Here is a 24,980-nt window from a genome sequence, read left to right on the forward strand (position 1 = left end):
ATTATATGCCACTTATTTCAGTATTAAAGCATGTTTTCATAGACTAGTTTTCAAATTATGCAAAGTACTAAATAACTTATTACATTTTGACTAAAATCTGAGTCTGCAGCTTCAAGGTAATACAAACTAATTAATCAACTGTACAGCTTCATATCCATTACCACCAATCAGCCAGAACTGGGCTAACTATATATGATTTGCACAGGCACATGTGAATTACATTAATCTCAGAGAACTGGACAGCCTTTGGCAACTATACCCGGTGCCGTGGGACACGTGGCGAGCGGGCAATGGTCATCAGCTTGTAGGCCCCACCAGTTTGGACCCATGATATCCTTGGATTGGAGGATGAAATATAGCAGAACTGCTGTGAAGGCCACACCAGCATCCAAAGCAGCAGAGAGGATATAGTTGTGCCTAGCCCACCAGCCCTTGTACTTTCTAAACACATAAAAGTTGAAGAAAATCCCAACTGTAAGCCATGTCAAATAGTTCACAGCCCTAGCAGGAGGCATGTAACCTGTGGCTCCAAGTATAATGGGCATGTTTATGAGCTTGATCCACCTTTGGTTGGGAAATTGTTTAGAGAGCAGCCAAACAGGGACAGGTGCCAATAAGCCAATGAGGAAGAACCAGTTGAGCTCTGGGTAGACTCCTTTGTCAGTGAACATTCTGAGGGGCCCAATGACACCCCAAATGATTGATGCATTGTAGAACACATCATCACCAGGACATGTCCATGGACTTCCCACTGGCAGCTTTGATGGATCACAGATGTGCTCAATGGTTGTGAGAAGCCACCAAGATGTGCCAAAGTAGACACTTGAAGCAACTATTGTTCCAACTAACTGAAGATTATTGCAAAAAAAAAAAAAAAAAAGGAGGGGGAATAGAAATGAGTGGATAATTTTATCAGAAATATGAACAGAAATTGATATGAGGTTATGTAATTCATTACCTGCACAACAAACATGGACTTAGGAGGGATCTTCATGTAGTGTCCTAATTTGAAGTCCTGAAGAAACATAAGTCCTTGTGACATGCTGATATATCCATAGGTCTTGAAAGCCACATTAGCAAGAGGCTTTCCTGGGTAAATGTATCCGATAATTAACTCTGTGATCACGTTAAGCCCCGGTTGCTGCAGAGTTTGTATAATTAAATGAGAAATTGCAACTTAATGTGAACCGCTTTGAAGGAAATGTGTAACAAATTGTTCAGATTTAATGTTTTCTTGACCATATACCTGGTTTGTGGTGGCTTGAATGATGCCGATGGGTAAGGTGAAAAATAGTGCAATTCCACAAGCCATTAAAACTCCCCACCATGGAAGTTGGAGCTGTTTGCCAAAACCTTCACAGCAAAAGATAGCAAGAGCAACCATTAAAACAAGGATGATGTGAAACCACCATTGGGGCACTGCTTCATAGTTCTTCTTCATCAGCCTGGTGTGGATATCTCCAACCTGATCTCTCACTGCACTAGTTGTCTTTTTCCACATCTGCCAGATTGTTCTGCTCATGTATGTCACCAGAAGCAAGAAAGACAATGAAGAATTTATTAGCTCTAAAGAAATATTGCTCAGTTTACAGTTAAAAACTGATGTCAAAAAGGCTTACCTTCCATGGAAGAGAGCAACATGGGAAATAGTAGCTGTCAAAGTGGCAAAGCTCAACCCATAAGTGAAGGCAAAGAAGGTACTGAGATAGAGCTTGCTGTAACCGTTGTACCTAACCATATTAATGTCGAAATTTTGCTGATCCAGAACCGTGGAAATGTTATAGATCTGGCCAGTGGAGTCAAAAGTGTGTGACGAAAAGATTGGAAACTTCTTAGCTTCATAGGCGTTGTTCCAATAAGCAATGGGGGTGACAACGTAAACAATCAAGACAAAACCAATTAAGATGTTAATGGTAGCAAATCCGGGTGTGGCTAATGGACTGCCTAAGAAGCCAGCAACAGTGGCCCAATCAAAGCCGAAGGAGCCTATGCCAAGGCCATGCATGCCGGAACCAATCTGTTGGGCAGTGATGGAGTCCTTCCATATCCAGCAAACAAAGGAGAAAGCAGAAATGGAGGGGAAAAGAAAACTTGGAACAATGTAGTAAGAAAAGCTGCATATGAAAACCATGAAGAAGAACTGCAGCCTAGTGCGGCCTCCCTTCGGTCTCTTTTCCTTTTCGTGCAATGCCCTGTCATTAAAATTATAAATTTGCTCAACAATTATAGAAAAAAAATAAAGAAATGATTTTCAATTTGAAGTGGGTGCTAAATTCATTCAATATGACAGATAGGAAAGAGGGTGGAAATAAAATACCTGAAAAGAGAGACCTGAACCAGATTTGAAGGCCACCACATGTAAGGAGAGTCAACAAGATATTTTCTGAAAATGCCAGCCCATCCATACCCAAGCATCTGCAAAATTTCATACAGAAAACATGAATTTCCACAACACAAACAATTACCAAGAAAGCAAGAAAACACACCAAAGAAACACTTTGCCATAAATTCACCTGAGTGGTTTGAGCTAACAAGAAGGCTGCTGCAGGATGCATTTTCCTGTGGTAGAAAGCCAAAACAATTGTGATAATGTTAACAGCGTAAACGCTGTTTGATCCCGAGTTGGCGAAAATGGTGATCAGCACATGTTCTTTCAAGTTGAAAGGCCCCGGATTCAATGAAAACGACCACTTTGTGAATGGGAATCGGATTGGCTTCTCTGGAAGGGTAGCAGCCATCAACTTTCCAAGAGGGAGGACAAGAATTTGCGCCGAGACCGAAGAAACATACAGCTGATTCTGGCGGTACCCGAAAAATTGGTTCATAAAAGCAAGAACGGAGCATGAAATTATCCCAAGAACCCATGTACGAAATGTCAAGGTTGGCTGTGAAGGGTCATCGGTGGTTGAAACAGTTAGCCTAACTTGCTCAATTGGGTTGTCATTCACTTCATCACCTGCAGCATGAGCAAATTGGCAACATTGCAGAGTGAATTTCTAACAACAAATTGCAACTCTTCAAAAGGAGAAACTTTTTAAGCAAAGTAGCAATATCTCATTCAAATCAATTATCATGGCTCTGTCAACCCATTCTTGATGTCATTCAAGAACATTCAAACACATTTCATCACATATACAAGAAACACCATGAAAATTTCATAACTGAAATGGGATCCAATCCAATCTTGACATAACCAATTCTGCATAAACATGCTGAGAGTAAAACAGAGGAATTCCAGAGAGAGATACAAGGAGTAGAACTAGCTTAGAGGGACTTACCAATTACATCAAGATCTGACTGAAGCTTCCCAGGCAACTTTTCTTCAGGAACTCCATCCTCAACATAAGCTGCCATCTCTCTCTTTCTCTCTCACTTTCTCTCTCCTGGTAGAAATAAGGACAGCCAACCGCTCAATGACTGCAAGCACACATCGCTAATTTTATACACAAGCTACTTGGTTTGTTGTTTACTTAAGTTTTGAGGTGCACAAGCTTGGAATGACGTCCAGGCTGGGTGCTTTTAGAAATAAAGCAATGCTGGTAGTTTCTTTTTCAAGAAACCAGTTTTTTTGGCCTCAGCTCTGGTGTGATGATGCACAAAAGGGTCAAAGACACAGCCTTTTCTGCTATATCCTGTTGGTTGTGATCTTATCATGCATTTATAGCATGAGCAATTTGACTTCCGAAATGAACTTGTGCGTATGTGAATTTTGGAAGGATTCTACTGCATGTTCTTGTATAAAAGACAAATCTTCATGTGCACAAAATGAAAAGGAAAATGAATCTAGACTTCTTCTTGGCCCCCACCTAACGGAAAAATGAACCCAAAAGAAAAAGGTAAGTGAAAAAAAAAATTGATTGTTGTGATTCTTCTAGGTCTTCTTTTCTTTATATGAAAAATATGATTTTGTATACCAGAAAATAATGTATGAAAAATATGAAACAGTGGCGACTTGTGTGTTGACAATGAGTGATCTGGACCTCCAATTTTGGGGGGATGACAGCTATGCGAATTAATATCAGCCAGCGGTAGTTGGCAAAATGAAATTATGGGACTAATTGAGAGCTGTCAATAACTTACAAGTCAAGTGATGTTGAGCTCATCCAGTCAAGTTGTTTTTTTCTTATCTTAACTTATATAATTTAAAATTGTTTATATGTATTTTTAAATTTGGTTTTTTTTTTTATCACTAATGGTCCCTGAGGTTTGCAAAATTATCACCTTTTGTCCCTAACGTTTTTTTGTGACATTAATGGTCCTTAACGTTACCCTCCACACATCAAAATGGTTCCTGCCGTTAGCTTCCTTTAAATTTTCTGTTACATTGCTGACATGGCACATGTGTGGAGCCAACACATCCAATGGTATAGAGCCACGTGGCTTTAAAAAAAATAAAATATATTTTAAATATTTTAAAACTTAAAATACATTTATAAATAAATAAAAACCATGCAACTACCCTCAACGGTGTCCAAATTGTCAAATAGGGTTCGGTGGCAACCCCTTGGTTAATGGATAGCTGCTTTTTTTTTTTTCCCTAAAAAAATTTAAATATTTAAAAAGTGTTTTTTAAGGGATTTTAAGTTTTAAAAGTTATTTTATTTTATTTACAGCCATGTGCCTTTATACCATTGGATGTATGGGCTCCACACATGTTCCACGTCAGCAATTTAATAGAAAATTGGATGAAAGTTAACGGCATGTGTTTGTACCATATCTGACCCTCCACTCGTACAACGACACGTGGATCTCATAAACTCGCCCAAGCACCCAAGGCCTCGGACAATCGGCATAGGCTACTGATGATATTGTCTCAAAGCAGCAAAAGATCATTACAGGGCCCAACACAGCCTACAATCGGTATCCCCTACCGATTCTGCAGAATCAACCTCGTAGCACCCGCCTGAAATATCTAAGGACTCGTGTCAACCTCATAGGGCCCTCCCACGAGTCCCACATCGAAAATGAGCGCTAAGAGCATACTAAATGCCCTCTATAAGTATGCCCCTCCCACTACAATACAGGGGTAAGACTTTTCAGCTTGACTTTTATACTTCTATATGGTCAACAGCAAGAGCTCTTAAAAACAATCTTACTTGAGCATCGGAGGGTCTTAGGCTGGTTCCACACCGGTTCCATAGACCTCACGAGCTTCGCTTATCTTCTATTCAGGATCAGCATCCAAGGACAGGAAGAATCGGCATCCAACACCCAATCGATCTCTTGATCGTCCATCCCACTTGTAAGTTGCACTCATCTCTATCTATTCAAGATTTAGCGCCAACAGATTGGCGCCGTCTGTGGGAATCGCTTATCGATCAACCCATATCTCAAAACAAAGAACTCTGAGACCAAAAAATGAATCCATCTTCGGCCCTCCCTACCGATGGCCCCATCCTCGGCCTCGTTGGCGAGCCGAATCCAACTCCCTTGCTTCAGACACCTGCTCGACCGACCACCCTGGAGGCTCGGATGGAGACCCTACAGCAGGATATGGCAAGAATGCAGGAGCACAACAATGTTCTCGCCTCCAAACTGGATGACACCCAGAGGCAACTGCATCAACAACAAACACTCTCCGCCCAGTTGCAGAACGATCGGGAACCAGCCACACAGCTTCGGCAGGAGAAATCGTTTAAAAGCGTACGAAAGCCCACTTTCCAGGATAGAGGGAAGCAGCAGGCCGCGAACGGACCAACTGTCTCCCGAAGACTGTTCGTGCCCACTCCGAAGGAACGCCATCCCGAATATCGCGTTTATTCTGATTGCCGCGAGAGGATCAACGATCGGCGCAGGGAACGGCAGTCATCACCCATCCAGGTCCGGGCGAAGCTAGACGATCCACGCCTGGAGGTACTTGGACCAAAATCCCCCTTACGCCAGAGGTACGGCGCGATCGGCCTGGAAGAGACGGACGAATCAGATTATGTTCCAACATCCCCGGGAACCACAATCTCATCGGCAGGGCCCTCTGCACGACGCCACAGCCACCGATCAAACCAAGACAACGATCGGCGAAAAGGAAATTACGAGAGAAGCCCCAGCCGAACGGCAGACCAAGGAAGGCGAGGTCACAATACTGACCAACGCACAGGGAACCGAGCGATCGAACCCTTTGGTGACGATCTTCCATCTACCGATCCGACTATTCGTCTCCTCCTACAGAAGATGACTCGCATCGAGAAGGAACAAGACCAGGCTCGGACACCAACATGGGGAACGGTACAGCCAGGGCCGTTCACCAATCGAATCCGGACATTCAGACACGAGAAGGAGGTCCAAGCACTCCGCATATCGTTTTATTCGGGGGTCGAAGATCCCGTTACCCACATTCATACCTTCCAATCAGCTCTGGGTTGCAAAGGACTGACGGACGAAGGCCAATGTTTGCTATTCCCCTCCACCCTGACCGGAGCCGCTCTGAATTGGTTCTATCGGATGGAGCCAGACACGGTCGACAATTTCAATCAGTTGAAGCAAACCTTCCTCAACCATTTTATGATTCAGACCGATCGCCTATATTCCGCCGATGATCTATATACCGTTCGGCAGCAAGACGATGAGCCGTTGAGGGAATATGCGGCTAGGTTCAGCCATGAGTACTCCAGATGTCCGGAAACTGACGACAGGGCGGCCTTCGGTGCCTTCAAAAGCGGCCTTCGGTCGTCTCAGTTTCGTTATTTGGTCCACAGCAGCAACTGGACCACCTACTCCGAATTAATGAAACAGGCGGCTATCCACGCCAAGGCTGAGCATTTCAACTCCAAGGGATCGGCTTCGACCCCAATAAACAAAACGGCGTTGACCGATCAGCCTCCAACGCAGAACTACGACCGATTCCCGGTCGACCGATCGGCAAACCAGGCCCCCTACCGAATGGCACCCCCTGTCCCTGCTTTTTCCACTCAGCGAAACAAGCGGAAGGACAACTTCCGGGAACGGCAGGACAACAACAAGAAGGGCAACCACAAGGGGAATCGGCCAGACGAAATCTTCACTTTGCTCAACACCACTTATGAGCAAGTTCTCCTGACCGAAGGGGATATGATACCGAAGCCGAACAATCGGAAACTCCCTCGCCAGAGCGAAAAAGACACCGGTGTCTTCTGCCGGTACCACCAATACAACGGCCATGATACGGAATCATGCATCGCGCTGCGCAAAATCGTTGAACGCCTCATCAATGACGGAAAGCTGGATCAGTATTTAAACACCAGGCCAGCAACGGATAACTCATTGAATCGGCAGATCAATATGATCAGTGGAGGGGCGCCTATTGCCGAAGCCAGCAACCGATCCGTTAAAAACTACGTTCGTGCCGTACGGCATCCACAAATCCTCAGCGTGGCGGGAGGACGCAATGACAAAATTCAACGCAACGGTTGGGAACCTATCACCTTTTCTGAAGAAGAAGAGCGAGGCATCATCTTCCCCCACTCTGATCCTATGATCATACGGGCTGATATATCGGATTTCGACGTAGGCCGAATCCTCATCGACACCGGCAGTTCGGTCAACGTGCTATTCGCCGACGCTTTCAACGCCCTCGGCGTGGACCCTCGGCATCTGAACAAGGATATCACCCCTCTCCTGAGCTTCTCTGGCGACGTGGTTGAACCAATCGGCAGTGTCCAGCTCCCGTTCGCTGTCGGTACCATCCCCAGACGAACGGTCCTCTACACCCATTTTCTAGTGGTCGACTGCCCAACGGCATACAACGCTATCATCGGCAGGACGGCGCTCACAAAAATGAAGGCCATGCTGTCACCACACATGCTCCTCCTCAAGTTCCCCACACACGCTGGCGTCGGCCAAGTGCGAGGGGACCAATTGAGTGCACGGACGTGTTACGTTTCGGCAACCAAGGAATCGGCAAGGGCTGCGCTTCGCGAAACATACTCGGTCGCCACCAGCTTGGGCGTACCGAACGGCAGGGGGACGGACAAACCAGATGACCCCCGAGATGAGACTGTAACCCCGCAAGCGCAACCCGCCGAAGATTTAGAACCAGTCACCCTCTCCGAAGCACAACCGGACAGACAAGTTCGAATCGGTACAACCTTGAGTCCGGCACTCAGGGCCGATTTTATCACCTTCCTGCAAACCAATGCAGAAGTCTTCGCCTGGTCATACGACGATATGCCCGGCATCGCCCCGAGTGTCATCAGCCACAAGCTCAGCATCTGCTCCACTTTCAAACCCATCAGGCAGAAACGGCGGGCCTACGATGCCGAACGGTATGAGGCAATGAGGCTCGAAGTAGACAAACTGAAGACCATCGGCTTCATCCAGGAAGTAACCTACCCAATTTGGCTGGCAAATTCGGTTTTAGTCAAAAAATCAAACGGCGCCTGGAGAATGTGTCAAGACTATACCGATTTAAACAGGGCTTGCCCAAAGGACAGCTTTCCTCTGCCACGGATCGATCAGATGGTGGATGCCACGGCAGGCCATGAACTTCTCAGCTTCATGGATGCATACTCAGGCTACAACCAAATATTCATGTGCCCTACCGATCGCGAACACACGGCATTCATCACCGACAAGGGACTTTACTGCTACAACGTCATGCCGTTCGGCCTGAAGAACGCTGGGGCGACATACCAGCGATTGGTCAACAAAATTTTTTCCGACCTCATTGGCACCTCGATGGAAGTCTATGTGGACGACATGCTGGTCAAGAGCAGAACGGCCGATTCTCATCTCCACAACCTTTCGCTCATGTTCGGCGTCTTAAAAAAGTACAACATGCGCCTCAACCCGAGCAAGTGTGCCTTCGGCGTTTCCTCGGGCAAATTTCTCGGCTTCATGATCAGCCAACGAGGAATCGAGGCCAACCCTGAAAAAATCAAGGCATTACTCGACATGCAGGTCCCGAAGACACAAAAGGACATTCAGAGTCTGACTGGGCGTGTCGCCGCTCTAGCCCGGTTCATCTCCAAGGCTACCGATCGGTGCGCTCCATTCTTCAAAGCCCTCAAAGGAAGCAAACGGCAGATTGTCTGGACTACCGAATGCGATCGCGCCTTCCAAGATCTTAAGGCCTACATGAGCAGAGCACCCCTATTATCCACTCCTCTCCCCGGCGAAGAACTCATCCTCTACCTCTCGGTTTCGGCAACGGCACTTAGCTCTGTGCTCATTCGCAAGCCGAACGGCATCGAACTCCCCATTTTCTACATTAGCCATGCTTTGCAAGACGCTGAGATTCGGTACCCCGAGCTCGAAAAACTCGCCTACGCTCTCGTCCTTTCAGCACGCAAGCTTCGGCCATACTTTCAGGCTCACAGTGTTACCGTCCTCACCAATCAGCCTCTGCGCCAGATACTCCAGAGACCGGAGACATCCGGTCGGCTAGTCAAATGGGCCATCGAGCTCGGCGAATTCGACATCCGCTACCACCCTCGTCCTGCCGAGAAGGGACAGGCTGTAGCCGATTTCATCTCTGAGTTAACCGCGTCCGAGGGGCCAGTTTCGAAGGACGCCGCATCCGATTCATCTTCGACGGTACCAGTCGCCCACCCGACCGAAGGAATCTTTAATCCGTCAATTCCACTTTGGACTCTCTACGTGGACGGTTCGTCCAACCGACAGGGCAGCGGAGCCGGCTTGGTACTCAAGGCCCCTGACCAGACAACCATCGAATATGCCATCCGATTCCAATTCCGGACTTCCAACAACGAAGCCGAATATGAAGCTCTGTTGGCCGGCCTTCGGCTCGCTAAAGAAATGGGCGCTCAGCAACTCAGGATCTGTAGCGACTCACAACTTGTCGTGAACCAGATACTGACTGAATTTGAAGCCAAGGACACTTCGATGGTTGCCTACTTGACACACGCTCGCCGATTGCTGCACCACTTCACTGCGTACCAAGTTCAACAGATCCCCAGATCCGAGAACAGCCACGCCGATGCTCTATCACGCCTTGCATCAGCGATCGACGACAACATAGGGCGCCGTGTGCCGATCGAGGTCCTCACTCGGCGCAGTACCACCGACCTCGAAGTACATGCCGTTCGGCAGGATCCAAGTTGGATGGATCCTATCCACGCCTACCTCGCCAACGGCACGTTGCCTGGCCCCAAACCTGAAGCAACGACTATCCGCCGCCGATCGGCACGATACCTCCTTCTGAATCAGATTCTCTATCGGCGTGGTCACTCCTTACCATTGCTTCGGTGCATGACCCCGCAGCAGGGAAACTACGTCCTACGAGAGATTCACGAGGGGGCCTGTGGGGACCATTCTGGGGCTAGATCATTGGCTTTCAAGACCATTCGGCAAGGGTACTACTGGCCGACTCTCCATGCCGATGCCACCACCCTGGTCCAGAAGTGCGATCAATGCCAGCGTTTCGGCTCCGTTCCAAAGCTGCCTGCCGAACCACTCTCTCCGATTGTTAGCCCATGGCCCTTTGCCCAATGGGGTTTAGACCTCATCGGCCCTATGCCCCAGGGCAAGGGACAGGTCAAATTCGCCATCGTCGCCGTCGACTACTTTACCAAGTGGACCGAAGCCGAAGCTTTGGCAACAATCACTGCAGCCAGGGTTGAACATTTCGTATGGAAGAATATCATTTGTCGATTCGGCCTCCCGAACGCAATAATCACCGACAACGGAAAACAATTCGACTCCTCTCAGTTCCGGCACCTATGCCACCGATTTGGCATCAACCTGTTCTTCGCCTCCCCAGCACATCCGCAGTCGAACGGCCAAGTCGAAGCAATCAACAAGATCATCAAGAAGACGCTGAAGAAAAAGCTTGGGACAGCTAAAGGAGCTTGGCCCGATCTCCTTCCGGAAGCGCTATGGGCCATTAATACCTCCTATCGACGGTCGACTGGCGAGACGCCATTTTCCCTTGCCTTCGGTTCCGAAGCCGTTGTTCCAGTCGAGATCAACGCACCATCGTGCCGAACGGCATCTTACGAGCCAGAGCAAAACGAGGCCCAGCTCACTCTCAACCTGGACCTCATTGAGGAACACCGTTCCCAGGCTCAGCTTCGGAATGCCGCCTACAAACAACGGACTTCCCGCTACTACGACTCGCGCGTCAGAAGCCGATCGTTTAAAGTAGGGGACTGGGTACTACGCAAAATCTCCCTCGCCACCAAGGACTCCAACGACGGCACCCTTGGTCCATCTTGGGAAGGTCCTTACGAAGTTGTCACCATCTGCCGCCCAGGCACTTACCGTTTGCGTGGTACCGATGGTCAAACCCTCGGCCACCCTTGGAATATAGAACATCTCAAATATTACTACAAGTGAACGCCCCTTCGGTCATCAACTTTTGTAATCGGTTTAATTTGGAACTCCCTATTCTATACATACGGCACTACCATTCAGCAATATTATGTCAGACATACTCTACATTCGACATGCGCACATACAGAATTAAGGGACATGGCACATTAACCCGAAACAAACTGAACATTGATAAATAAGGGGCCACAGAAGGGCCATCTGTCTTTACAATACGCCGTTCGGCACGCTCAAAAATGTTAAAAACAAAAGTCTACGAGGTGGGTGGATCGGCTTCGGTCGCTACAACATCGACATCAGCTGACGCAGGCACAGGATCAGTCGACGGCTCGGCAGTAGACGTAACGGCAGCCCTCGGCCCGGGATGACCTTCCTCCCCACTGCTTGAATCGGTGTCGTCGGTTTCCTCGGCCTCGGCATCCTCGCCCTTGTAGGCCTCCACCATCTCTTCGGTCACCCCTTCCGGCAGCGGTGGTGGATCCCGGAGGAAGTTCAGGTTCAGCTTCTTGTCAGCATTATACCGTTTGACTCGATAGAGAAAGTCGTCACATTGCTCCATGACCTCTCTATCCACCAAACGTGTAAACTCCTCCGACGATCGGTAGTCCGCAACGGCCTTCGCCTTCTCCTCTACTAGCTCCCTGGCATGCGACCGCTCGGCCGCATCCATCGCCACCTCTACCGCTGCCTTCGCCTCATGGGCAGCCATCACGTCCAGCTCGGCCGCCGCCAGCTTCGACGCCAGCTCAGCAATTTTCGCCGCATTCTCCTCGGCACGCTGGTCCGCCTCCTGCAGCATCTTTCCGGCATCAGCGATCTTCGAACGGCCCTCTTCAAATCTCTTTTGGTACCGTTCGGCAGCATTCACAGCTCGCTTCGCGCAGAGCCACATGTCCATATTAGCCTGCCACACCAACGGACACATTCATACATGCCGAATCAAAGTATCCTTAAGCTACAAATCCTACACTTACCGCTGCTTGGAGACGGAAGGCCCGACCGGTTTGTTCACGCAACGTCTTCGTTGACAGTTGCTCCAGCTCAGCCAGCTCCATCTGAGCACCGTCAATCATACAGTTGATGAACGGCACAGCCTTCCGAGGACACGCGATGTTAACCGGTCCCTCCTCTCCCTCCACCTCATCATCAGGGATCAACACCGATGTCCCCTCGTTCGGGCCCCTTGGCCGTTTCGGCAACGGCGTCACATCGATGGGACCCTCGATCTGCCGTTTGCCCGTCATTTGGAGGTGAGCCTCCCGAACGACCTCTGCCTCCGCCGCCCTCTTCTCCCTCCGGCGGTCAGCCACCGTCTGCTCATCAGCCGACGTCCCTCCCGCTGGCCCTGCCGTCTTTCTCTTCTTCGGCCCGGGGGACTGAACCTTCTTCGTCTTTGGCGCCCCTTGCCCCTCCAGACGCCTCCTCGTCGCCTCGCTCATAGGCCTCCCTCCTGCCACTGCAAAACAGGAAAAGCACGATGTCAAAAAGGAAACGGCAGCATAGAAAAAAACACCAACCCTGCCGAACGGCATCTCTTACTTTGCCTTTTTTCTTCTTCCTCTTCCTCCTTCACCCTCCGATCGTGTTCGGCCCTACCGATCAGGCCTGCCTTGAACAGATTCCGGAAGTAGAGCAGCTCCTTACAAAACCGATCTTCTTCGGCAATCTTCGCTCTCACCCTCTCGATTGCTTCAATCTCTCTGATCGGTGCGGCCGGCCGTTTCAAGGACACTGAAACCAAAATACCAACGGTCAGTACCCCAAAAAAAAAAAAAAAAAAAAAAATAAAAAAAAAAAAAAAAAAAAAAAAAAAAACACAACACTATTAACCCTGCCGAACGGCAGGTTCTACCCTACCGACTGTCTGGAAGGACGTAGGAATCCTCCTCTCAACGATAACTCCGGGTGCCGATTCCCAATCACCGGAGACAATCACTCGACGCTTGCGCCACGTCTTTTGAGAGCTCGGCACCCCCACCACAAAGTGCCCACGCTGCCCTGCCGAGAGACAGTTGGACTGAACCCACCCTCCATGATCGGCACTCTTCGCCCTCGTCACACTGTACAGCTGGGCGAACTGTTCGTAGCTTGGCTCCCCCTCACCGGCCAAGCTGAACGCCGTGATCGTCCCGAGCAGCGTAATCCAAAAATTTGGGTTATACTGCCCTGGCGCATAACCGATCGCCGCCAGGATCTTCTGCACCGAATGCTTTAACGGCAGCCGAAGGCCATGCTTAAACACATCTGTGAAGAAGACCACCCCCTTGTCATTGTCACTTAGCGACTCTAAGGGCTCCGGAATTCGCATCCCTACCGATTCCGGAATGTTGTACTCCGACCGAATCTTCGCCAACTCGGATTCGGTCAGTGTGTTCGGCTCTAAGTCATCTACTCCGAACACAGGTTCCGTGGGCTTCGCCATCGGGATCCGTTGCCTACCCCTGACGACCCTCAGCACCCCTTCCCCGGGAACGGCAACAGAGACACCACCCCCATCGGCCTCACGACCCGAGGTCGAAGGCTCATCACCCCCAGGCACCCTCGTTGAAGTACCCCCAGCCTCGGCACGCCCTCCTGCCCCCTCCACTATCTCACAGCTCGAAGAGCTCACAGATTCAGAACTCCCACTCTCTTCGGCAGAACTCCCCGAGGACGACTCATCCTCGAATGCCCTCGGACTACGCCTACGCTCGGATTCGGTATCTGACATCTACAAACAACACACGAACGTACACTAAGGGCTGTGCTAGAATCCAAATCCTATTCTACCTCCTAAAAACACTACGTTCATACGTGTTCATGCGTGTTCATGCTTGTTCATACATTGTTCAAACATAAATTCTTGCAATTCAACACTTTGATCCATGGGAATACGAAAACACGGCAACATACCTTGTTTGCACGGTGGCTCAAGTTCGTCGGAAATCGCCTCCGCCTTGTTCAAACTTGCCGGAAATCGCCTGCTCAGCCTCAGCACGGTTGCCGGAAATCGCCTCTCACAAGCTCTCTTTGCTCTCCAAATTTCCAAGTATTTGTACTCTCGTCTTCTCCTCACATTTATAAGGCCGATTTAGCATCGGGAAGCGAAGCGACGCATCGGGATACGAAACGACGCGGCTCTTCACAGCCATGCCGACACGTGTCACGCATGCATGGGAGAGACCAAACGTCAGTTGCAACGCTTCCAATCCTCGGAGACGCTTCAACTTCCCGAACGTGGCAGATCTAGCCACCTTCGAGCACAACTCCACTAACTAACGGCAGGCGCACATTGATGAGTTCTCACTCACCTCTCGTGCCGAACGGCAGGCGCACATTGATGAGTTCTCACTCACCTCTCGTGCCGAACGGCAGGCGCACATTGATGAGTTCTCACTCACCTCTCGTGCCGAACGGCAGGCGCACATTGATGAGTTCTCACTCACCTCTCGTGCCGAACGGCAGGCGCACATTGATGAGTTCTCACTCACCTCTCGTGCCGAACGGCAGGCGCACATTGACGAGTTCTCACTCACCTCTCGTGCCGAACGGCAGACGCACATTGATGAGTTCTCACTCACCTCTCGTGCCGAACGGCAGCCGCATATTCATGAGTTTTCACTCGCCCCTTTGCAACAACCGGCACATCATGCCGTCTCCTATCCAAGCTCACTCCCTTGGGCACTTGGGGGACTACATACCACCATCGGCAATTATGGGACCATTGTGTCCGGGTCAGAATGCCGAATACACATTCAAGTCCCCAACCGAGAAGCTTCTCAATCGGCAACTTGGGGGACTACTGTTTGTACCATATCTGACCCTCCACTCGTACAACGACACGTGGATCTCATAAACTCGCCCAAGCACCCAAGGCCTCGGACAATCGGCATAGGCTACTGATGATATTGTCTCAAAGCAGCAAAAGATCATTACAGGGCCCAACACAGCCTACAATCGGTATCCCCTACCGATTCTGCAGAATCAACCTCGTAGCACCCGCCTGAAATATCTAAGGACTCGTGTCAACCTCATAGGGCCCTCCCACGAGTCCCACATCGAAAATGAGCGCTAAGAGCATACTAAATGCCCTCTATAAGTATGCCCCTCCCACTACAATACAGGGGTAAGACTTTTCAGCTTGACTTTTATACTTCTATATGGTCAACAGCAAGAGCTCTTAAAAACAATCTTACTTGAGCATCGGAGGGTCTTAGGCTGGTTCCACACCGGTTCCATAGACCTCACGAGCTTCGCTTATCTTCTATTCAGGATCAGCATCCAAGGACAGGAAGAATCGGCATCCAACACCCAATCGATCTCTTGATCGTCCATCCCACTTGTAAGTTGCACTCATCTCTATCTATTCAAGATTTAGCGCCAACAGCATGAACCATTTTTATGTGTGGAGGGTAACATTAAAGACCATTAGTGTCACAAAAAAACGTTAGGGACGAAAGGTGATAATTTTGTAAACCTTAGGAACCATTTGTGATTTTTAAAAAAACCTTTAAATTTTGTGGAAGATATAGCACTGGATGAGATGTGAGATTGTGACTATTCAAACGTGGACGATTCTTGTCCATAAGATATGAGAATTGAAGTGGAGTGATAATCCAATCCAATCCAAAAGGGCATTTTTTTACTTCACATTGAATAGCTTCTATTTAATGTGCTTTCCACTTTGCACTCGAGTTCAAATACCCCTTTCTTTTTTAAAATTAGATTAAATTAAAGTAGATTATCCCTTGTATTAAATTTTTTTTTTAAAAAAACCTATAAAACTATAAAAGTAAAAACCTCAATCTGCTGCATGATGCATGCTCACCATCACCATCAACCAGAATATTGTTTAATTAAAGCTTAAAACAATTACATGGGCGTACAACATTCTGTCCTTTGGCCACCATCCATTTTAACAATTGAGTCAAGGTATGTGTTAAAAGGCAAGTTGTTTACATGGGTGTTACTGATTTTTGACTCAATACATGATCAATTGTTAACTTCCACTCGTGCGCGCATAGACGACTGACCACGTTAGCAAAATTCTTAATTCAATGGGTGACTGAAGCCTCGCCGGCAAGTTGGCTTGAGAGACCCCATCCTCCAAGTAGCCCGTAATTTTCCTCTCTAGCTCCTTGGACTAAGAATATTGGCTGCATTATTTAATGTGTATATTATTATTTTTGTTTAGTTTTTGCAGTAAGTGGACAATGCAATTTACAAATAAAGCCATGCCAGTACGTAGTTTATTTTCTGGAGAAATCAGATGGTTTTGGGCTAAACTCTATGGTAAACAAAAATGGTTAGAAGTCTTTAAAATGCGGCTAAAAAGATGAAAAATCAACCAAACTGATAGAGCATTTCCACTTAGGACCTTTTGCCCTCTTGAGCTGAAAAAACCTCTCCACCAATGCATTCTAGCCCGGGCAGGATGTGGGCTCCATCAATACTGGGCAAGCTCGAAGGCAAGATCAGTCCGAACTGCGGGCGCTGAAGTCAGCAAAGAAAAAAAAAAGTGTAAAGAAATCAAAAACAATTCTGAAAAATTACCAAAAAATTCAGAATTTGTTTTAAATACATACCTAGCAATATTTTATTTATTAACCTCATACATATAAATAAAATTAATCCCATGTGAATAGTAATTGCCTTTGGGTTGCCATGGCAATGGGTGGAAAAGCACAAATAAAATTGCTAGGGCAAACACTTTTTATGTGAATAGTAACTGCTCTTACCTCATCTTGCCTTTTGCCATAGCAAATGGGTGGAAGTGCTCTTATAACTCTAAAAAGGGAGCGATAAATAATGGAAATTTGGTTCTTTTATGAGCTCATTTGGTGGGCTCGGTTTGAGGTCAAACCAATTTTTATGAGTCCCACTCATTTAGATGAGACTTATGGAACACCATATATTGGACTATTGTCCAATTTAATGAGGGCTTGTTTGGGAATGACTATGAATAGGTTAATAATCACTTTTATGGAGAATCACTTTTTCATATAATCACTTTAAGTGATTTTATGGATAAGCACATGGGAGATGCTTCTCCCCATAATCACTTAAAATCGTTTAATGTGATTATATGGAGCAACACGTGGGAGATGCTTCTCCCCAAAACTCACAAACGAGCCTTCTATTTCCAATATTTATAAGTTCATCAAACATTGATTAGGACATTAGTCTAATTTAAACGAAGAATGTGATATACTTTCTAGAAGTGAAACAAAAATAGATATTGCAATCAATGTGTAGTCAAATCTTTGTGGAAGTCGGCACTCCACTAGTGTGGGACATCGTAGCCATTTAAACGTTGAGGACTTCTTGCCCATGATTTGGAGTGATTTTGGATACAGATGTAAGTAACATTCATATGAAGTGAAGTGGATTGATTGATATTTTGGAAAATGAGATTCATGCTAGCTAGCATGATGTTTATGTCTAGACTAAACCTATGTCGTTTTAGTTTTTCCTTTTTGTTTTGTTTTACAAATTAGATGGTTTTTGAACTTTCTAAACCAATTTGTTCCCATTAAAAAGAGAAAAAGAAAAGTGTTCAAACATGAATAATTTAGATGCAGTGCAGGAGACTTTGCAAGAACCCTAAATCACATACACGTTAAGTTTTGAAACAACCCACCTTCGGAAATGATCTATTCTTCTCATTCAAGATATCGACATGTAAACGTTATTCCGCTAATTTGAATACTTTATAGTACAACCTTTGGAGTTGTTCACCCTTTTCTTGACATTGTAATGAAGTGGAATACATTCTCGACATTTTTATATTATAATTCTCAAATTATTGTCCTCTTTTTAGATTTATATACGAGTTCATGATAATTTATAAATTTATACACTAATTCAAATAAATCTTACTAACTTTTCGTGAGTATACGATCAAAGTGCTATGAGAATTTGAACCTGAAATCACTAATTTGTAAGTTAATATCTTTTTCAATTGGATTAGATCTCATTGACAAACAATCATTTTATTGAGTGATATATTTATATTTTAGAGTTTTAGCGGTGGAGAATGGGTGAGGTGAGTGTTTGTTTTCGTTCATAATCGCCTTGTTTCTAATTCTTCTGTGAATACTAATTGAGGGTCCACCCTTTATTTATTTATGAGTCGGTTATCCATGATTGGACTAGTTGTCCATAATGCCAGATTCCACTACCAAAGAAAAATCGAAGTTCGGATTAAAAAGAAAAAAGAAAAATCAAAGTCAAGCATCTTCACCCACCTAAGTCTAGGATCATTTATTTCAGTTCTCACCTTTAACATTATGAGTGTCCCAACTTTGCAAGTGGTACAAAGTTGTCAATAAAAATACTAAACAAATAAATGAGCATGGTCTTGAATATTGAAGGCTAGAGGAAAGCTAAGAACATTCACTTCGGTGCACATGTGATTGTCATCCTTAAGCCAGCGTCAACACTGAAATAATATTTATACCTATCAACTACTAACAATCACCCCGAGAGGAAAAAGTGGGACTGCTACATATTAGATATAGGCTCATTGTACCCATCATTCTTTCAAGTGTGAAATGTATAAATGACTGCCACTGACCTTTGCAATTTTGGTGGGTCAATGGATGCAGAAAAACTTCTTCTAACGGAGATAGTACTGTTTTGCTATCTTCGACCAATAATACAAAGACACGTGAAAAAATTATCCTATATGTCATTACGCTATTTGTTAGGATAGCAAAAAAATATTATTCCTTGATACAAACCTATCTTCAAGTGGTTTATCTAATTCGATGGACATCTGAGCATGGCCCAAGGTTTTTGATTTGGCCAATTGGGTTGATTGCTACCACTAAGAGTACTGGGTCACTGACAGCTGATCTGTCAAACCTTATCCTTTGTGGGAAAAGACAAAGTCGTTGAAGGAATTGAGAAGATGATATGTTTTAAATTTTAACCCATGAATGCTAATCACTCTGCTCTTTGAAAGGTATTGGTGAAATTGATGAGTGGTTTTAGATACTGTGTCAAATGATGACAATCATTGTCCGGACTAGATGGCCCTACTTTTCTGAGGAGTCCGTGATGCGTTGATATGTCCCTTTGAAAGTTCAAAAGGTTATCATAGTCTTGTTTACCTTTCTGCCTCCAGCATATCATATGGATTATGGAGAGTGAGTTTTTGGGGACTCTCAACATAAACAGGGTTCAGTTTCTTTAGATTCTAGAAAAAGAAAACATCAGATGTTTAGAAAGTGATGTCACCATAACAGTGATTTGATACCAAAACATCAGATTTGCCAGGCCAATGCCAAGTTACAACCTTGCACTTTCTCTCAATTTGTCAAGCAAATGACTGATCCGAGAAACCAGATTAACTAACCTTAAGCATACCAGTTATCTCCTCGTACTTTAAGGTTTGAAACTGAAAAGTTTCAAATGTTGTCTTCTTAAGACTTCAGAGAAATTGTATTTCAAGTTATAGATTGCAGAAACAAAATGTCAATTCATTTTTGCATCTGAATTTTATATTTGAATGCCTTAAACTATTAATAAAGAGATAGTTGTACATGTAACTGAGCCATAGAAAAGATGGTTGAATTTCAATTTCAAAGCAGGATTGCATTCACTATCCCCAAATCATGGAAGACTAAGAGATAATTATTTAACTACAGAAGACTAAAATCTTAAGTCTGCAAAGCAACTCAAACTAATGAACTATACAGCTATCTCCTTACCAACCTTCCATGAAATGGTGATCATCATCATCATACAACAACACTACAAGAACTGAGCTCTGGTTTTTCACAAAACAAATGAAATGGGAATACAATGTAGGAGTGCTTGAAGCATGTCACTGAACTGGACAGCCTTTGGCAACTACCCCTGGAGCCGTGGGACACGTGGCCAACGGACAATGGTCACCTTCCAGACCCCACCATTCTGGGCCATTTATATTATTGGATTGAAGGGTGAAATATAGGAGAACTCCCATAAAGGCAAGTCCAGCATCCAAAGCAGCAGATAGGATATAGTTATGCCTAGCCCACCACCCCTTGTGCCTTTTGTAAACATAGAAGCTGAAGAAAATTCCAACTGCAAACCATGTTATGTAATGTACTGCTTTAGCTGGGGGCATATAATTTGTTGATCCAAGTATGATGGGCATGTTTATGAGCCTGATCCATTTTTGGTTGGGAAATTTCTTAGAGAGAAACCAAATGGGAACAGGTGCAAGCAAGCCAATGAGGAAGAACCAGTTCATCTCTGGGTAGACTCCTTTGCTAGTGAACATTCTGAAGGGGCCTATGACCCCCCATATGATCGAGGCATTGTAGAACACATCATCACCAGGACATGTCCACGGACTTCCCTCCGGCAAATTCGACACATCGCAGATGTGGTCAACAGAAGTAAGAAGCCACCAAGCTGTGCCAAAGTACACACTTGAAGCCACTACTGTTCCCACTAACTGAACATACAGAATAGGAAAAGAATAAGATACTTCATACAAGTGGGGTTATATCAGAAATATGAACAATTTAAAACAAATGCTGCAATTATTAATCGATATCGTTACCTGCGCCATAAACATTGATTTAGGAGGGATCTTCATATAGTGACCTAATTTGAAGTCACCAAGAAATGTGAGTGCTTGTGCCATGCTGATGTATCCGTAGGTCTTGAAAGACACATTAGCCAGAGGCCTCCCTGGGTAAATATACCCAATAACTAACTCTGTAATCACATTAAGCCCTGGTTGCTGCACAATGAACACAATTGAATGAGAAAATTGAATCTTATTATGAGCCTCTAAGGACGAAATTTGCAGCAGGTTATGCAGAAAACTGATTGTAAAGTTGAAGAACACTGATCATGGTATCTGAGGATGAACATACTTGGTTTGTTGTGGCTTGAATAATGCCGATGGGTAAGGTGAAAAATAGTGCAATTCCACAAGCCATTAAAACTCCCCACCATGGAAGTTGGAGCTGTTTGTCAAAACCTTCACAAGCAAAGATAGAAAGAGCAATCATTGAGACAAGGATGATGTGAAACCACCATTGGGGCACTGCTTCATAGTTCTTCTTCATTAGCCTTGTGTGGATATCTCCAATCTGATCTTTCACGGCACTAGTCGTCTTCGTCCACATATACCAGATTGATCTGTTCATGTATCACATACAGGAAGGAATTAAACAATGAACAAGCTATTAGCTCTGGAGAAATATTGGCAGAGTGTTAAGTTGAAAAGCAATGTCGAAAAGACTTACTTTCCATGGAAGAGCGCAACATGTGAAATAGTAGCTGTTAGAGTGGCAAAGCTCAACCCATAATTGAAGGCAAAGAAGGTACTCAGATAGAGTTTACTGTAACTGTTATAGGCGTTCAGATCAATGTTGAAAGTCGTTGCATTCAGAATTTGGGAGATTTTGTAGGTCTTGCCCGTGGAGTCGAAAGTGTGGGAGGTAAAGATTGGGAACTTCTTAGCATCATATGCATTGGACCAATAAGAAATGGGGGTAAGAATGTAGAGAATCAAGACAAAACCAATCAACATGTTTATGATGGCAAATCCAGGTGTGGCTAGAGGGCTGCCTAAGAAGCCAGCAATGGTGGACCAATCCAAGCCAAAGGAGCCAATGCCAAGGCCATTCATTCCAGAGCCAATCTGTTGGGCTGTGATGGATTTTTTCCATATGAAACAAACAATGGAGAAAGCAGATATGGTGGGGAAGAGATAACCAGGAATTATGTAGTATGCAAAGCTGCATATGAAAACTACAAGGAAGAACTGCAGCCTAGTAAGGCCTCCCTTTGGTCTCTTTTCCTTTTCATGCAATGCCCTGCATTTCAAATCATAAATTAATTTGTTCACAACTATAAATACCTAAAGAAACATGTTCAAAAACAACTTAAAAAACTTTTGAAAAAATACCTGAAAAGAGAGACCTGAACCAGATTTGAAGGCCACCACATGTAAGGGGAGTCAACAAGGTATTTTCTGAAAATGCCAGCCCATCCATACCCAAGCAACTGAAAATTTCATACAAATACATGAGCTTCCACAACACAAACAATTACCAAGAAAGCAAGAACACACACCAAAGAAACACTTCGCCATAAATTTACCTGAGTGGTTTGTGCTAACAAGAAGGCGGCCGCCGGATGCTGACCCCTTTTGTAGAAAGCCTTAACAATTGTGATAATGTGAACTGCATAAACGCCGCCTGCTCCGGAGTTGGCGAAAATGGTGATCAACACATGTTCCTTCAAATTGAAAGGCCCCGGATTCATTGAAAACGACAATTTTGTAAATGGCACTCGGAATTTTCTTGTTGGCAGGGTTGCAGCCATCAACTTCCCTAGAGGGAGGACAACAATCTGCGCCGAGACTGAAGAAACAGACAGCTGATTCGTGCGGTACCCAAAAAACTTGTTAACGAAGGCAAGAACTGCGCATGATAAAATCCCAAGAACCCATGTACGAAATGTCAAGGTAGGCTGTGATGGGTCATCAGTGATTGGAACAGTTAGCCTAACTTCCTCAATGGGGGAGTCGTTCACTTCATCATCTCCTGCATAAACAAACATAGAAATACAATTATATATATATAGTGGACAATTCATAATTAATTACATCAATGTTGATAATATAACATAGCAGAATGATAAAACAAGTACTAAAGCTAGGGGGACTAACCAGTTACATCAATGTCTGACTGAAACCTCCCAGGCAACTTTGCTTCAGGCACTCCATCCTCGACGACGAAGCCGCCTGTCATTTCTCTCCCTCCTCTCTACTCTCTCTCTCTCTCTCTCTCTCTCTCTCTCTCCTGCCCTCCTTTGACAAAAGAATTTCAAACCCCTCAATGGCTACAAGCATATGGCACTGCTTATATATACAAATGGCAGTTGCTTTTTTTTTTTTTTTTGGTTCAGTTTTCTCTGGTGCACAAACTTGTTATGATGACAGACTGTTTTTTTCAAACAAAGCAATGCTGGGAAGTTTCTTTTTCAAGAAACAGGTTGTTTGGCCTGCCCTCTGGACTCTGGTGTGTAATGCATATTAGTCAAAATATATTCAAATTAACCAAAAATAATTATAAGAACAAATAGTTGGTTATGTAATATTTATCCTTTTCATGCATTAATTGTGAGAGTAATTAGATTCACAAAGGAACAAATACGTTTATGAATACAGCATGGATTCTAGTTCATGTTCTTTATACTTGTCACTTGGAATCTAGACTAATTTGCACAATAAAAAATGAATCGAGACTGATTTTTGGCCTCCTAAACTGCTTGTAACCCAAACAGGGAAAGAAGAATTAAAATTCGGGTCTTTCACGTGTGAAAAGATTTGAAACTTTTTACCCAAAAAAGGAAAAAAATGAATGGGCTCCAACTTTGGGGGGATGACAGCTAATTCAATTAAAATCACTTGCCTGAAAATATGGAATTATTTTAGGGAGATTCACTATTATATGAGAAATTATACAATAGTACAGTACTACCACGTGTCAGTGACAGGTTGTAGTACGCACCAATTGTATAATGACATGTGGCATGGCTGCTTTTTAAGAGAGAGAATGTTAACATCCAAATTTAATTATAACACCGTTAGTAACCAACTCTCTTTTTTGTTTTTGTTTTAAAATATAAAAAAGGAACCCTAAAACATAATTACTTTTATCGAAATTTGTACCACTGTTATGAAAAGAAGACTTTTGCAGCCATTTATTTTTGTCGGTCAAGCTTACAGCTATAAAACTATGGATAGTGACAGAGGTAAACAAATATCCTTGATTTGTGTTTGCAATCGTACTTTTTTATTTTATTACTGTAGCTTTTATTTGTCGATTGCTGCAGCTGCAGTTTTTTTTTCTTCAGTCTATTGCTGCCTTTTTTTTTCTGTCGATTGCTGCAGTTTTTTTTTTTCAGTCTATTGCTGCTTTTTTTTTTTCTGTCGATTGCTGCAGTTTGTTTTTTCAGTCTATTGCTGCTTCTTCTTTTTTTGTCGATTGTAGGAGGTTATACAGGTTGTTTCTCTTATATATATATATAATTATTATTATTATCATTATTTCTATGTTATATAAGATGATGTTGTGGGTTGTGTCAGTATTCATTGATGTTGAAAGTGATGAAGAAAACGTAAGAGAAAAAGATCCAATGATCGTTAACCGTGTAGAAAATATTGATGAAGATTTGCTTGGAAGGGTTGTGTCCACTGAAGAGGAAGCTTATAATCTCTACAACAATTATGCTACGAGAGTTGGATTTAGTGTTCGGAAGGGACAAAAGAGATACAATACCAAAAAAGTTCTACGGCAATTTAGTTATCTTTGTTCAAAAGAAGGTTTTGTATAATTTCCTGTCACTGACACGTGGTAGTACCGTACTATTGTATAATTTCTCCTATTATACGGGCCTAAATTATAAATAAAAAAAACTCTACATGAAATGGATTTTAAAAACACACCCAAAACCTATTTACAACATAATAAAGAGGCTTCGAAATTCCTACAAATTACAAAATTGTCATCGATTTCTTAAAACAAGCCCAACTCCAAAACCTCATAAAAAAAAACTCAAAACACTAAATAGGGCATCAAAGTAATTTAATAATCAAAATTAAATTCAATAGGTCCAGCTGTCATTTTTTGGGTTTGTTAATAAAAATTAAATGGTGTAGGGTTTATCTATATCATTAATGCTAAGAATATAACTAAATATCTCATTATTTTACTATATAAATA

General features: G+C 44.4%; 3 protein-coding genes across 3 annotated transcripts; all 3 read right to left on the bottom strand.

Moving 5' to 3' along the window:
- Nucleotides 1-55: 55 nt before the first annotated feature.
- LOC110760149 (oligopeptide transporter 1-like) lies at nt 56-3,802 on the bottom strand. The gene is made up of 7 exons (XM_021962356.2): nt 3,279-3,802; nt 2,514-2,956; nt 2,318-2,415; nt 1,620-2,192; nt 1,247-1,514; nt 959-1,141; nt 56-848 (listed from the first exon to the last, which is right to left on the bottom strand). The coding sequence occupies exons 1-7, from the start codon at nt 3,352-3,354 to the stop codon at nt 228-230; spliced, it is 2,262 nt and encodes a 753-aa protein (XP_021818048.1). The 5' UTR covers nt 3,355-3,802; the 3' UTR covers nt 56-227.
- A 7,603-nt stretch (nt 3,803-11,405) lies between these two features.
- LOC148294139 (uncharacterized) lies at nt 11,406-12,809 on the bottom strand. Its single transcript, XM_088254199.1, has 2 exons — nt 12,237-12,809; nt 11,406-12,166 (listed from the first exon to the last, which is right to left on the bottom strand). The coding sequence occupies exons 1-2, from the start codon at nt 12,792-12,794 to the stop codon at nt 11,516-11,518; spliced, it is 1,209 nt and encodes a 402-aa protein (XP_088110325.1). The 5' UTR covers nt 12,795-12,809; the 3' UTR covers nt 11,406-11,515.
- A 7,046-nt stretch (nt 12,810-19,855) lies between these two features.
- Nucleotides 19,856-23,249, bottom strand: LOC110760119 (oligopeptide transporter 1-like). The gene is made up of 7 exons (XM_021962311.2): nt 22,922-23,249; nt 22,351-22,796; nt 22,157-22,254; nt 21,492-22,064; nt 21,117-21,384; nt 20,798-20,980; nt 19,856-20,689 (listed from the first exon to the last, which is right to left on the bottom strand). Exons 1-7 carry the CDS (start codon nt 23,001-23,003, stop codon nt 20,072-20,074), a joined length of 2,268 nt encoding a protein of 755 aa, XP_021818003.1. The 5' UTR covers nt 23,004-23,249; the 3' UTR covers nt 19,856-20,071.
- Between the last annotated feature and the right edge of the window lie 1,731 nt (nt 23,250-24,980).

Source organism: Prunus avium, chromosome 6 (assembly GCF_965620075.1).
Source record: "Prunus avium chromosome 6, drPruAviu1.hap1.1, whole genome shotgun sequence".
Lineage (NCBI taxonomy): Eukaryota > Viridiplantae > Streptophyta > Magnoliopsida > Rosales > Rosaceae > Prunus > Prunus avium.

What these genes read in the sequence shown, in the direction of transcription:
- LOC110760119 (XM_021962311.2), bottom strand. Translation starts at nt 23,003, where the DNA reads ATGACAGGCGGCTTCGTCGTCGAGGATGGAGTGCCTGAAGCAAAGTTG. An exon ending in GTCAGACATTGATGTAACTG is followed by an intron (nt 22,797 to 22,921) that starts GTTAGTCCCCCT and finishes TTGTTTATGCAG; the next exon opens with GAGATGATGAAGTGAACGAC. An exon ending in GTTCAGGTCTCTCTTTTCAG is followed by an intron (nt 22,065 to 22,156) that starts GTATTTTTTCAA and finishes TTTGAAATGCAG; the next exon opens with GGCATTGCATGAAAAGGAAA.
- LOC148294139 (XM_088254199.1), bottom strand. Translation starts at nt 12,794, where the DNA reads ATGCCGTTCGGCAGGGTTGGTGTTTTTTTCTATGCTGCCGTTTCCTTT. An exon ending in CCTTCCGTCTCCAAGCAGCG is followed by an intron (nt 12,167 to 12,236) that starts GTAAGTGTAGGA and finishes TTGGTGTGGCAG; the next exon opens with GCTAATATGGACATGTGGCT.
- LOC110760149 (XM_021962356.2), bottom strand. Translation starts at nt 3,354, where the DNA reads ATGGCAGCTTATGTTGAGGATGGAGTTCCTGAAGAAAAGTTGCCTGGG. An exon ending in TGTTAGCTCAAACCACTCAG is followed by an intron (nt 2,416 to 2,513) that starts GTGAATTTATGG and finishes GAAATTTTGCAG; the next exon opens with ATGCTTGGGTATGGATGGGC. An exon ending in GTTGCTCTCTTCCATGGAAG is followed by an intron (nt 1,515 to 1,619) that starts GTAAGCCTTTTT and finishes ATACATGAGCAG; the next exon opens with AACAATCTGGCAGATGTGGA.